Consider the following 12,571-nt stretch of genomic DNA (forward strand, 5'->3'; position numbering starts at 1 on the left):
TTGCAATGGCTCAAACTGTGACAATTCATTTTCATGATCCAGCAGAACAACAGCAGAGCCAAATGAGAGATCTCTGGAAACCCGAATTTTAAAGTTCAGGGACATCCTTCTTATGTACAACTTTGAGGACTCCCTCTGTCTGCACTGCTAACTGCAGTGTACTTACTGTCTAGCTGTGCTGCAAGAGCAGGTGTATTTGCACTCAAGGGATCAATTGGGTCTGTGCTTGTTTCCATTTCCACAGGAGAATTACTTCTTAAGGAATCTTTTGAGCTGCAAATACAAAGCAAACACACTTTAGAAACATTTCTAAATAGAATGAAAAGCCCTTAGAAGGGCATAGTTAGTTCTGTAGCAGAGCACATTGGGGACTGAATGACAGCAATGTTTGTTTGTAGGAGCAAAGAACATACCCTCAACCACTCTGACGTTCTTACCTCAAAGATGTGAACTCAGAAAAGGAAGCCCAGCCAGTTTCTTTAGCTGGCATAGGTTCTTCTGTACTCCACACATCAGACCCAACAGAATCCAGACTGGCACCATGTGCGGTCTCCATGGGTACATCAAAGTTAGCTGACCAGTTTGGTGCTGAAAAGCAATCAGTAGGTTCATTAGGAACAAGCTGCTTGTGAAGAACACAAGTGCACACCTGCCTAACACTGACTCTCTTCATCCACTGCAGGAGCAGCAGCACATGCAGGAGAATCCCCTGTGCAGTGTCCCAGAGAGGATTTTTCCCTCAATGGAGAGTTCTGCCAGCACAGAACAGTTCTACAGACAGGCACCTAGAGGTAAAAATTAGAACTGAAGAACAACCCCAACAAACCACACTGGGCTACAAACATCAGCTGATTTATTCTCTGAACAGCAACATTTGTAATTTTTTGTCAGAACTCATTTCTGTAGCAAAACTCCCCAAGCTCTGAAAAGTTTTCAGCCCCTTTTCAGTTTCCTCTGCACACACAGAAAATGAGCACCTCAGCTTAGCTATGGGCAAGCTCTAAATCATTTCTCATGTATTAGCACCATGTCTAAGTTTCAGGGAAGTTTAAGGCTTTTTACAACTTCAAATATTTATTGGAATTCTCAATTTAGGAGCAACTGTGACTTTAACAGCATCTAGTTTAGGATAGGGTAATGCTGAGGACTTCACCTACCCAAGGCAAATGTGTTTTTCATTAACACTTACATAGGAAAACACAACAGGATGAAAAGGAAGCTCTGACTGGCAATTAGAAACTCCAGCCTAGGCAGATATGGGAGGAAACTCACATGGATCAAAACTTATTTGACAGAGAGATGCCAGTGACACCAATCTGACAAAAATAAAAGAACCCACTTCACTTTTCCTTCTCTTTCAGTACAGCTCCTTACAGCCTAGACTAACACAGAGCTTTTACCCACACCTAGTGCCAGTTTAAAGCCACTTTACTCTAGAGGTTTCCAGGTTCAAGTCAAATTAAACCAGTGACATCAGCTAAGTTTCCAAATGTCTTTCATTCACACAAGAAACCACAGCAATGCAAACTCATTTGGCTTCTGCAGGTGAAGGAAGGCCTGAAAGGCTTCCAGCAAAAATAACCAGGTTTTAGGTTTGGATATTCACCACTTGTTAGTTCTGCAGGCATTCAAGATGTCTAAATGGTCACATTTCATCCTTCCTTTTCTGATGCACCCTCCTTTTTCCCCCCTCTTCAAGAGCAGAATCCTGAATATTGGACTAAATAACAGATGTGTAAGGAATTCAAACTTCCCAACATTCACATGCTCTGCTGCAAGCAGTCTTTAGAGTGGGAGAGATTACTTGAAGGTAGTTAGAACAAGAAGGGTGAAGGTGGAAAGCTCCTACAAAGATTGCTGGATCTAACACTCTGATACAAGCCAAGGCAGCTGGCAGGAGAGCTACGTACGTTCACTTAAGTCTACTTCCATTTTGTCCTCTGTGTTGGTGTGCGACTCAAACAGGTCCTGCTTGGCTCCATCCTCCTCTTCAGAATCTGTGCTTTCTTCACTGTCCGTACTGCCCGAGCTTAAACACAAAGAGACAGTTTACCTCCTGTGTACCTGACCACAACCACATGCTGGGGAGGCTAAAAAGCCAGCAGTGCTGACAGATCGAGCCATCATTTGGTAGCTACTCCTATTCCACTCATTTCTCTCTCAAAAAAACAAGGTTTAAGGTTTTTTTTCCACCTGATCATGTAAAGAGGCTACCTTGCACCCTCTCCATCTGCAAGTCAAAGACAAAAGACTGTTCCTATTCCTGCCTTGGGGAAGGGAGCAGAAAAGGAAAGCAAGGAATCAGATCCGTGTATAGGTATTGCTGCTCTGTTTGGTCTGCTCATGCTAAAACAGAGCTCTCTTCAGCACCAATCTAATAAGACAAATGGATTTATTTTTAGATCAAGCATTACACTTACCACATTTATTTTTATCAGAGGATCACAGAATGGTCTAGGCCAGAAGAGTCCTTAGAGATCATTTAATCCAACCTCTCTGCTATAGGCAGAGACACCTCTCAGCCAGATCAGATTTTAAGATCTCCTCAATTCTATTCCAGCCTATCCTCTTCAACTGCATGCAAACTGTAAACCCCACAGGCATCTCTTTCTTCCTAGTGAGTACATTTAACACAAAAAGCAGTGACAAGGTAAGGCTGTCCCTCAAATACCCCATATTAAGCAACCAAGAACACTATCAGACAAAAGAACTGATTTTGCCCACAGGTGTTAGGAGGATGCATGGGTACAGTAAGGTAGCAGGCATGTGACTCAAGGCACAAGAAAGTAAAAAACAAGCCAAGGTTACTTTGGGACAAAATTCAGATCACAGAAAGCTGCAGAGCCTTGGTGAGCAGATGCTACTTCCCAACAGTGCAGCATTCCAGGCAGTTCTGTCCACAAGGACACTGGCAGTGCAGGGAGGACAGCAAGGCCTGCAGAGGTATGTGCCAGACTGCCTTAGTCATAAGGACAGCTGAGCAGGTTTATAAGCAGGGGGAAAGAACAAGCTACAAGAGCTTAAGTTCAGGAAGAGATGAACATGCAGGGCAGCTACTGCTCTTCTGCACGTGGCTGGCAGCCAGCCTCTGGAATCATCTCTCTGCCCATCCCCAACCACACTGGGCAGAGTTCACTAACAGCTGGCTTGAGGCAAGAGAGGTGCCCAGCGCCGAGGGCTCTGGGTGCTGCCACCTGAGTGAGCAGCCACAACTCACCTGGAACGTCTCTGGGACTCTGGTGTAAATGCAATGTGTTTTTCTTCCCAAATGTCTTCTTCATCAGAGCCACCATCATCGAACTGCTGTATCCGCTCCTTGCAGCAGGCCTCGAACAAGGCGATGTTGCCCTGCAGACAGAAGGGTCACAGCTGGGCTTAGGGTTAATCACCTCCGCTCACAGCAGCAAGCATCTTGGAAACACAGCGCTGCTCTGGAGCCAAATCTTACATCAGTGGGGAAATCCCCACTTCTCCAAAAGCAGCAGAACCCCCCCGGAGTGCCTGCACAACAGCCACTTTGGCAGGAACACAGTCAGCAGTGTCTGCTTTACTCAGCTGCTGCCAAGGTGAGTGGAGCACTGCAGCAGAGCCAGGAGTGCTCATCACACAGCAAGGACCTGGGAGAGTTTTTCAGCCAAACAGACCAAACACTGCAGCTTTATTTTCTGTAGTGGGGCCCATTTCAGCTCAAGTGACAGCCAATATCTAGGCTTGAAGTGTCTGTCCTTGCTTCCCTGTCACCACAACCTCACTGGAAGACTGAAACAGCTCCTGCCCATGAAATACAAGGTGCACAGATCATTACAAGCTTGTTCTTGGACCCAGCTATATAAATCATAACCAGTTCTGTTAGATTCTGATCACACTAACACTGGCTTCCAGTGAGAAAAACCTCAGGCTACAGCAACAAGGGCGGGGAGTTATTTCCCAAAGACTACATCCCAGAGCAGTAAGGAGAAGAACCAGCACCACAAGTGAGGTCCCCACAAGTTTAAGAGACACATACTTACACTTTCATTTGTATTGAGAGTAAAGTTGATGTCTGAGACTCGATCAAAAGAAACACTACAAAAGAAGTAGATGTATGCAGTAAAACAAGGTGTTGCTTTAGGACATGAAGACACTTCATTGCTTAGCTCTCTCATTCTCCAATCATCTAAGAAAGTAAGATTAAAGACAAAGCAGTTTCCCACACAACACAGACACACTGAGGAGGCCTGGCTCTCAGGTGAGTTTGCTAACTGAAACACTTGGAACAAAGCCAGGCAAATGTAGTCTCTCCCCTCTGCTGTGAAGATACAACAAGCCTAAGCAAGCATGACTGAAATTATATAAGCAAATCTCAAATCCTGTGCTGTAGTGCACTAGAAAAAAAGGGAAAAAGAGGCCAAAGAATGTGACATCCAACTATGGTCTGCCATCAGCCAGCTCCAACTCCTGCAAAGATCTCTGCTGGTAGTTCTGACATCTCGCTGATTTCACTGCTCCATAGAGACCTTCCCGAGAGCAAGTGAGAAATGCAGCGCCACCTTCTGCTTCCCAACGGAAAATAAGTGGAATCTCTTATTTTAAAGCAATCACAAAAGGTTTGTTCCAAACAGAACACTGTTAGGCTTTGCTCATCTTCACATACTAAGCTATTCAGCAGTCTCACGAACAATTACAAACATGTCTCGGATTAAAAATAGGATTGGGCAAACTAAATCACTAAGGGAAGCAAAAAAACAACCGAAGAGTGGCAATGCTACCAGACTCTGAGAGGAGCCAAGAGACTCCTCCTCTAGCCATGTTCAGCATAACGGGTACTGCTTCTCCTGACCTTTACTGCTTTACAAGGCAGGGAACAAGGGAAGAGGTTCTAAGGCAATGGGAGTTTAAAGTCGTCATTCCAGTTAGTGACAACAGGAAGCATGGAAATGGAGCTCTAATTACAATCCTTGCACAAAAGGCATAGCACTGAAGTAACTTATCTACAGCTTAATTCAAGTCCTGAGGAGACCAATGGATAGATGATGTCCATCATCCATTAGGAATGGAAGAGAATCTGCTGCTTTCCCCCACAGACTGATCAGGGAGGCTTCTACCAACGCACACGGACGACACCGAAGACAGGGCTGTCAGCAACCGCCTCATCAGTAAAGGTTTTTATTCATCAGCAAACCCACAGCCAAATACAAAAATCAGAGACCTTCCCAGACTGTAGCCAAAGCCAGTTTAATATCATACTCACTTGCCAATGTCATCTTGGTCAGCAAACTTCTCATCGTTGAAGCCGAACTGGTCAATAAAATTGGACGTCATTTGTTGCATCTGATAATCAGAAAAGGCCTGGCAACCCCAGGACCAACGACAGTGATATAATGATTCTAATAATACTCTAAACCCTATTTGCCCATTTTGCTCCAAAGAAATAAAAGCCTCTCTAAACACAAAAAGACAGGAAGAGAGTTTGTAGTCTGCTAGCACTAACTACAGACCTGCTTACAGGGGAGCCGAACGCCAACCTAGCAGCAGCTCTCAGTGAGAAAGTTCAATCTCTTGCTTGAAGCACATTGGGCAGCACCTTGAGCCACCAGAAAACAACAGGAGCTGCCTCTGTTCACGGGAATGTCAAGTTATGAAGGGTAAGCCCCAGACAGGCCCTCTGCTGCACAGCTAGGTGTCTAACAGCTGGTTCTCACCACAGCTCTCAGCTAGTGCCTGCTCAACACCTAGACACTACCATAGGCTCCACACCTCCCTGTCACTGATTCAGCTTTTTGGTTTGTTTGGGGCTTCTGTTTTTTAAAGGAAAAGCTAAAACCATCTGCTGGCAGATAGTTATACAGAGACTAAAGGTACTCCCAGGCATTTTGTTCCTTCTTTCCCTGGACTAGCAATACATTGTCAGGCATTCTCTAGGGACTTACAGTTGTGTTATTGCCAAGACTAAAGCCAGCCAAGGCCATACACAAGTAAAACCTTTGAAGAGGGTGCTCAAGCTGAAAAAAGTCAATATGGAAGGAAAGGATAAGGGTCCAAAAAGCAAATTTGAGTGAAGGCATTATGAAAGGTGAAGGCAAAAGAAAGTTCCCAATAGGCCCAATTTCATCTTACAAATTTACCTTCTGCTTCCTTCTTTATCTGCTCTTCTACAACAGTATTCTAGCTACAGCCAGAGACACCTCTATGAACAAATTGGTACAGGTGGAGAATGCTATAAGTAACGTCTGCTAGTTTGAGCTTAGCTGGGATATTTTAGTGAGAGGAATTAGATGATAGGCTGTGAAAAGGAAACAATGCTGATGTCTACACTCATAGGCTTGCTGACATGCATAAATACAAGAACACAAACATAGATAAGAGTTGCTCTCTAGCTCTGGCTGCACGCACTTCTCTCTCTAACCTGCTGTCTGTGTAACTAATCCCTCTGCTTCCTAACCCCCTGGCCAATTTTCCAAACTCACCTTGAAAGTAAGGCAAAGTCTGGGATGAGGTAGAGGGGTGGAAAGGAGATGGAAGGGTGGTTGGGAGTCCCCCCAGGGGCACTCTGGTTTCTGGGAGGGCTGTTGTGTTTCTGTATTACTTTTTGACTTGTATATTTTTGTCTACAGCTGTATATATTGTAAATACCTGCTTATATATTGTGCTAAGCTGTAAATACAAAGCTCCATTCTAATTTCCAGCTGGGCTGAGTCTAGTCTGGGTGTTTCTCTTAAGTGTGGGAGCGCAGGCAACACCCAAACCATCACACAATGTCAGTGCATTCCCCATCAATAATTTGGCTTCCCTCACAAGAGCACTTCAGGAAGTGCATTTCACTAGCTTTGCTTAGGGGAAAAAAAATGGATTCCATTGTAAGAAAATGGTTACAGACAAAGAAACAGCACTTCCCCACCTGCCTTGCTCCAGAGGAACCACCTGCAACTGCTGGGATTGCCCGAGCACAGCAGGGCCACAAGGGGATGCACAGAAAGCAGAGAGATCTGAAGATGTCACTTTCTCACTGGAGCTGCTACAGTTAGCACTCAGCTTGCACCCTGGTATTCAGGTGCAGCTCATATGCACATCACTGAACTAGGCAGAAAGGCATCAGGTTCTTCAAATTTCATCCCCCACCCACAATTTGAATTTGCCAAGCAATTACATATAAAAACTAGAGAAGCTACATATAGTCAGTCTTAGACCAGGTAGTCAGATCACAGATGTTAGCATGAGCTGAAAGCTAAAAAGCATGTTCTATAGAAAGGATCCAGTCAACAGTCTTTCACCACCAGAAACACAACTGGAGGAGGTGAATATTACAGGTAGGACAGAAATGCTGCCATTGCTCCTCAAAATCTTATCCAGAATCACTTTAATACCATAAGGATGTTAACCACTGCATCACTAGCAATTAGGCATCTAGGGATACATTAAGCTGTCATGCTGAACACAGCTCTGACTTCACCTTTCAGTCTGGCTGAGCTGCAAATCCCCATGGCACCCTCCAAAATCCTCTAGACACCCTCCATAATTATATATATTATGTTCCACTCAACTAAATGATAAATAATTATCTTGGGAACCCTTACAGATGAACTGTCAAAAGCATACACTGAATTTAAGTGACCAAGTTGACAGAAATTTTGAGTTGGGAAGATCTGGCTAGAGAAACTTGCCAGGTTATCAAGGGCCCATGAAGTTAAAACCACCCGAGCTGCCAGACAGGACTTGTCACAGGAGCATCTTTAGCTCTTCCTGGATATTGTTGTGACAGCTGAAGGAGTTGGATGGTTTATCAAAAAAAACAAAAGCAGGTAATAACAAAGCCAATTCTTCTTCTGTTTCCTCATCAAAATAAGGGGCAACATTAAAAAGAATGAATAAAACCAAACAGCAACTTGGGTTTGCTTTCATCCTTGCTGGAGCACACAAATAGAAGGCATACTTCAGGCTCCTACACCTAATGACAATTACTGTTAACAAGGGAACTGTGCTCAGCTTGGCCAGCTGCACAAAGAGAGCTGCAGACACAGCAGGACCAAAGGCTGAGAACTGGAAAGCACACCAAGGTATTGGTCTTGTGTGAAAAGCCACAGCTCTGGGTTTGCTGGGGCAGTTGTGTGCATGTGCATGTGGCTAAGACACTGTCCGCTTCCCATGCTTGTATTTGCTCATAACAAACTCCAGTTCCACTGCTTTAAAGAATGCTCATTTTTACACAAAGTGCAGCTTCAGCTGGTGCAGGAATTGAACTCACCTGCTGCAAAGAGGAATCCTGGGAGAAGCCAGTTTCTTTGAAGTCAATTTCATCATCACTGGAAGAATGAATGTGGCAGGTAGTAACCTAGACAGAGGAATGAAGTCATTGCAGTGTGACAGTCACTTGAGTATGCAGTTTCAGAGCAAAACAAGAGACTACTGGTTTTAGTTTTCCCAACTGCCTGAGCACCAAAAGAAGTGTTTCAATATGACCAAAAATACATGAGTATTATACAGCTCAACACAAGCCAAAGCTTTTGACTACTTCAGAATGAGCTACTCCACACGAATCTCAGTCCTAGCACTGACAGTTAAACCAAAATGAGACAGAGCTTGCCTCTTGTCTTTGTACTGCAGGAAAAACCCTGAACAGCAAGTGAGCTGGTCACCAAAACAGGTTTTTCCCTAAGAGGAAATAACTACATGGTGATTTTTTTCAGATCCTGTAGTCTGGGTTTAGGTAGGTACATCTCAACCAAAGCCATTTTATGAACAGGAAGAACTCTTCCCTGAAAAGGGTTCTCAGGCTTTAGAACAGGCTGCCCTGGCAGGTGACAGCATCACTATCACTGGAGGTGTTTAAGAACCGTGTGGATGTAGTGCTGAGGAATATTCTCCAGTTGATGGCTTGAGTGCTAGGCTGATGACTGGACTCAATGACCTGAGGTCTCCTCTACTCCAGGCAATTTTGTGACGCTGTTAAGCTGTTTTGTCCTCATTCTGAAGTGACAAGACACAGGACAGCCCAACCTGCCAAGCTGCCCTGAGCTAGACCTGCACACCATCCTTGTTACTTCTCACCTCCAAGGTAACATAATGTGTGGAGCTCTCCTCCATGACCAGTCATTACTACTGCTGCTTTTAACAGGTCAGAGCTTGCCCATGCTTTGAACAAGGAGCTGCTGGCCTGAAGACAGTTCCAGAGGCTCCAGAGGAGAGTGACTCCACCACCTCCCTGGGCAGCCCATTCCAATGCCAATCACTCTCTCTGCCAGGAACTTCCTAACAACATCCAGCCTGGACCTGCCCTGGCACAGCTTGAGACTGTCCCCTTGTTCTGTTGCTGCTTGCCTGGCAGAAGAGTCCAACCCCACCTGGCTACAGCCTCCCTGCAGGTAGTTGTAGACAGCAATCAGCTCTGCCCTGAGCCTCCTCTGCTGCAGGCTGCACACCCCCAGCCTCTCCTCACAGGCCCCTCCCCAGCTTTATTGCCCTCTTCTGGACACCTTCCAGCACCTCAACATCTCTCTGCAATTCAGCAGCCCAGAACTGGACACAGCACTGAAGAATAGTCTCAGGCTGAAGAAGCAATTTATGCATGGGACCCCAGGAGCACGTACTTTGGTTCATTAGAATCAGAGCACTTTGCTGAGCGCCCTGGGTACAAACCAAACCTTCTGGTGCCCCAAACCCCTTTGCTTCCCATTTCAGCAGTCAGAGGAGGGCTGCAGCCAGAAACAGGACGGATGCCGCAAATGAGTTTCTGGCTTTGTGGCTGCTGCTGTCATGAGCGTTTTGGCTTTTGGGATCCACCTCTCTAGAATGGACAAGGGAATCTTTGGTAGCCTTCTGGCTAACTTGTGAGGCAGGCCCAGAATTGAAGCATTCAGGGCCCAGGGTCCACAGTGGAAACACCACCACCACTGCAACCACCTGGGCAACAGGCCAGGCTAACCACAGCAGCGGCCCTCTAAGAGGAGGAGCAGAAGACCAACCACCCCAAGTGTGCCCATCTATAGCAATGCAGGCAGCCTGGGGAACAAGGGAGGAGAAAACTGGAGCTGCCTCCTAAGGCAGAAAGAATTCCAAAAGCACTGCCAGGATGTGCAGAGGTGCAGCAAAAGCTCAGCTCAAACTGAGTTTGGCCAGAGATACCAAAACCAAGATACAGGGTTCCTCAGGTAAAAGGACAGAAGTTCTATCCCAGCTTCTATCTTTTTACAGCAAGCAGAACCAGAAGGCAAACACTGGCCTGCTGCTGAACAGGAGAGGTCAGTCTGTCACCAACTATGCTGAAAAGGCAGAGATCCTCACCACTTTCTGCACCTCCATCTTTAGCAGCACTGCTACACCCAACCTGGACCTTGGGAACAAAAGTCTAGAGGGATGAAAACAGACCCAGCAGCAGTGAAAATGGCATGGAAATTATTAAGAGGAACCTGACCCCTACTCATCGATGGGCCCAGAAGTTACTTGCTTGAGGCTGTTGAGAACTGGCTGAAGCTGCTGCCTGGCTGCTCTCCATTCTCAGAGAAGCCATGGAGATCAGGTGTCCCACAAGAGTGGAAGAAGGCTAATGTCACCCACCACTTAGAGAAAGTGCTTCAAGGACCCAGGCAATTACAGCCCCATCAGCCTTCCTCCAACCTCTGGGAATTAGAGGAAGAATGCTCCTGGGGGCTACCAAAAGTGAAATGAAGCACATGGCTGGAACAGTCAGCACTGATTCACCAAGGGCAAACCTGCTCATCTTCTGTGAGCAAGCGACCTGCTCAACTGATGCAGGGTGTGTGGTGGACACTGTCTACCTGGGGCTGCAATTTTGATACTTCCTCCATCACTACTTACCAAGTCCACAGTGTTCCTCTTGTTAGTTTCTCCTAAAGAGCTTGTGCAGAATGTCTCCCATCGCTCCCTGACCTCTTCTGGCAACTCTAGTGCAGGAAACAAGAGAAAACCCACAAATGTGCTGTTACTAATGCTGAAACATCACTTCATGAACTAACTGTTCTCTTATGCTCTCTTATGTTCTCTTTGCTCTCCAAAACCCATATACATACTTTTCAGTCCCTAAGAATTACTTCATCTAACTAACAAGTCCAAATTCAGCAGGTCAGCACATCATGTTTATTTCAGAGAGCTCTGATATTGTTTGAAAACCAGACCAAGGCACCTGTCAAGGTTGGCTGGGTTTAAAGGGAATGTGTCAGAAACAGCCAAGATTTTCTTTCATTCAAAAGCTGCTTTTCCCTTTGACTCCCTTCTTCAGAATGTGCTAATAAAAACTACACAGCCAAACTGAAGCCCCTTTCACATTACCTTTGATGAGCTGCTGGACTAGTGAGCTGTTTGGCCCCTTGTCTGTGCTGTGCACAATGCAGTTTGCTATCCTGGTCAGGTGCCCCATGTAGCCGTGCCGCCTGCCTCCTTCAGCCCTGCAAGAGAGAGGAGTTCAGCTGCCCAGGCCCACATCAGGTCTGCTACTCTCTCTTACAAAACACTCTTCCACAGTCGAGAAGTTACTCAGATAAAGCAAAGAAGTTCCTAGGCAGAAGAGTTGGATCCTAAACCCAGAAGTTCACAGAAGAACTTAGGACACCAGCTGCTTTGACCATGGTGAGCCAGTTTAGGAGGCCTGGTAAGTATGTGAGCTACCAAGAAGAAAGGGCTTTAGTACAGGAAGAAAACTGGAGAGCAGAACTGTCTCAAGTAACACAGCAGCAAACCAGCAGCACCACCCCAAACAGCTACTTCAGTATTTTGACAAGGTAGAGCCAGCATTTACTGGCCAAACTCCAGAAGCTTCCCAGTGTTGTTTTACCTCCATGGGTCCAGAGAACACAACAAGGCAGGTGAAGGGTTTGGAGAACAGGGCTGGCAAGGAGCAGCTGAGGGAGCTAGGGGTGTTTAGTCTGGAGAAGAACAGGCTGAGGGGAGATATCACTGCTCTCTACTTTCTCCCTGAGTAGAGGCTGAAGTTAGGTGGGGGTTGGGCTCTGCTGCCTAGTCTCAGGTGGTGGAAGGAAAGGAAGGAACTGGCCTGAAATTGTGCTAGGGAGGGTTAAGCTGGAGATGAAGAAAAATGCCACTGCTGCAGATTGGTCAAGAATTGGAAGAGGCTGCCCTGGGAGATGGGGTCATTATCCTTGGAGGTATTCAAGAAGCTGCAGATATGGCACTCCAGGACAAAAGTTTAGTGGCTGTGGTAGTTGGGTTGTGGTTGGACTCAATCATCTTAAAAGTCTTTTCCATACTTGATGACTTTACAGGTTTTTTTTTTTCCTGCTATGGATACAGTTTCAGTCACTGTTAGCTACTTGAAACTCCTACCCTTTCACAAACACATCCCTTTAGAAGGTGCTCCATTGCTCAGGACTTAGCTTTCACTACTTCAGAGTCTGTTGCTTCCCAGCACACAAGCTGCTGTAATGTGTTTACAGAAAGCACTGCACTGCTCACCGCAGAGAAGCACCTCCCAGCCCCTTACAACTCAGGACACAGTTCTGTACTTGAAGGGGGGTGGACTTTACAGATCACAGCAAGAACGATCAAGTCTTGTGTTTTCAGATGGTCCTGGGGAAAAGCTACTACCAAAAAGGCAGATGAGAAAGCTTTAACCCAAGTGTTA

The 12,571-nt window shown here is 46.0% G+C and overlaps 1 protein-coding gene across 6 annotated transcripts in view; it reads right to left on the minus strand.

The window, feature by feature from the left end:
- The window catches only part of PPP6R3 (protein phosphatase 6 regulatory subunit 3), a 53,351-nt gene that overhangs the window by 7,322 nt on the left and 33,458 nt on the right, over positions 1 to 12,571 (minus strand). For 4 of the 6 annotated variants that reach the window (XM_064163089.1, XM_064163087.1, XM_064163088.1 and 1 more), the window contains exons 12-20: positions 11,263 to 11,378; positions 10,792 to 10,877; positions 8,222 to 8,308; positions 5,231 to 5,328; positions 4,011 to 4,065; positions 3,218 to 3,348; positions 1,911 to 2,029; positions 438 to 588; positions 167 to 273 (exon numbers count right to left, since the gene is read on the minus strand). In XM_064163089.1, coding sequence (XP_064019159.1) covers positions 167 to 273; positions 438 to 588; positions 1,911 to 2,029; positions 3,218 to 3,348; positions 4,011 to 4,065; positions 5,231 to 5,328; positions 8,222 to 8,308; positions 10,792 to 10,877; positions 11,263 to 11,378 — 950 coding nt within the window. The remainder of the gene's footprint in view (positions 1 to 166; positions 274 to 437; positions 589 to 1,910; positions 2,030 to 3,217; positions 3,349 to 4,010; positions 4,066 to 5,230; positions 5,329 to 8,221; positions 8,309 to 10,791; positions 10,878 to 11,262; positions 11,379 to 12,571) is intronic. The other 2 variants (XM_064163091.1, XM_064163090.1) reach the window with 1 other exon arrangement.

This window comes from Pogoniulus pusillus, chromosome 24 (genome assembly GCF_015220805.1).
Source record: "Pogoniulus pusillus isolate bPogPus1 chromosome 24, bPogPus1.pri, whole genome shotgun sequence".
Lineage (NCBI taxonomy): Eukaryota > Metazoa > Chordata > Aves > Piciformes > Lybiidae > Pogoniulus > Pogoniulus pusillus.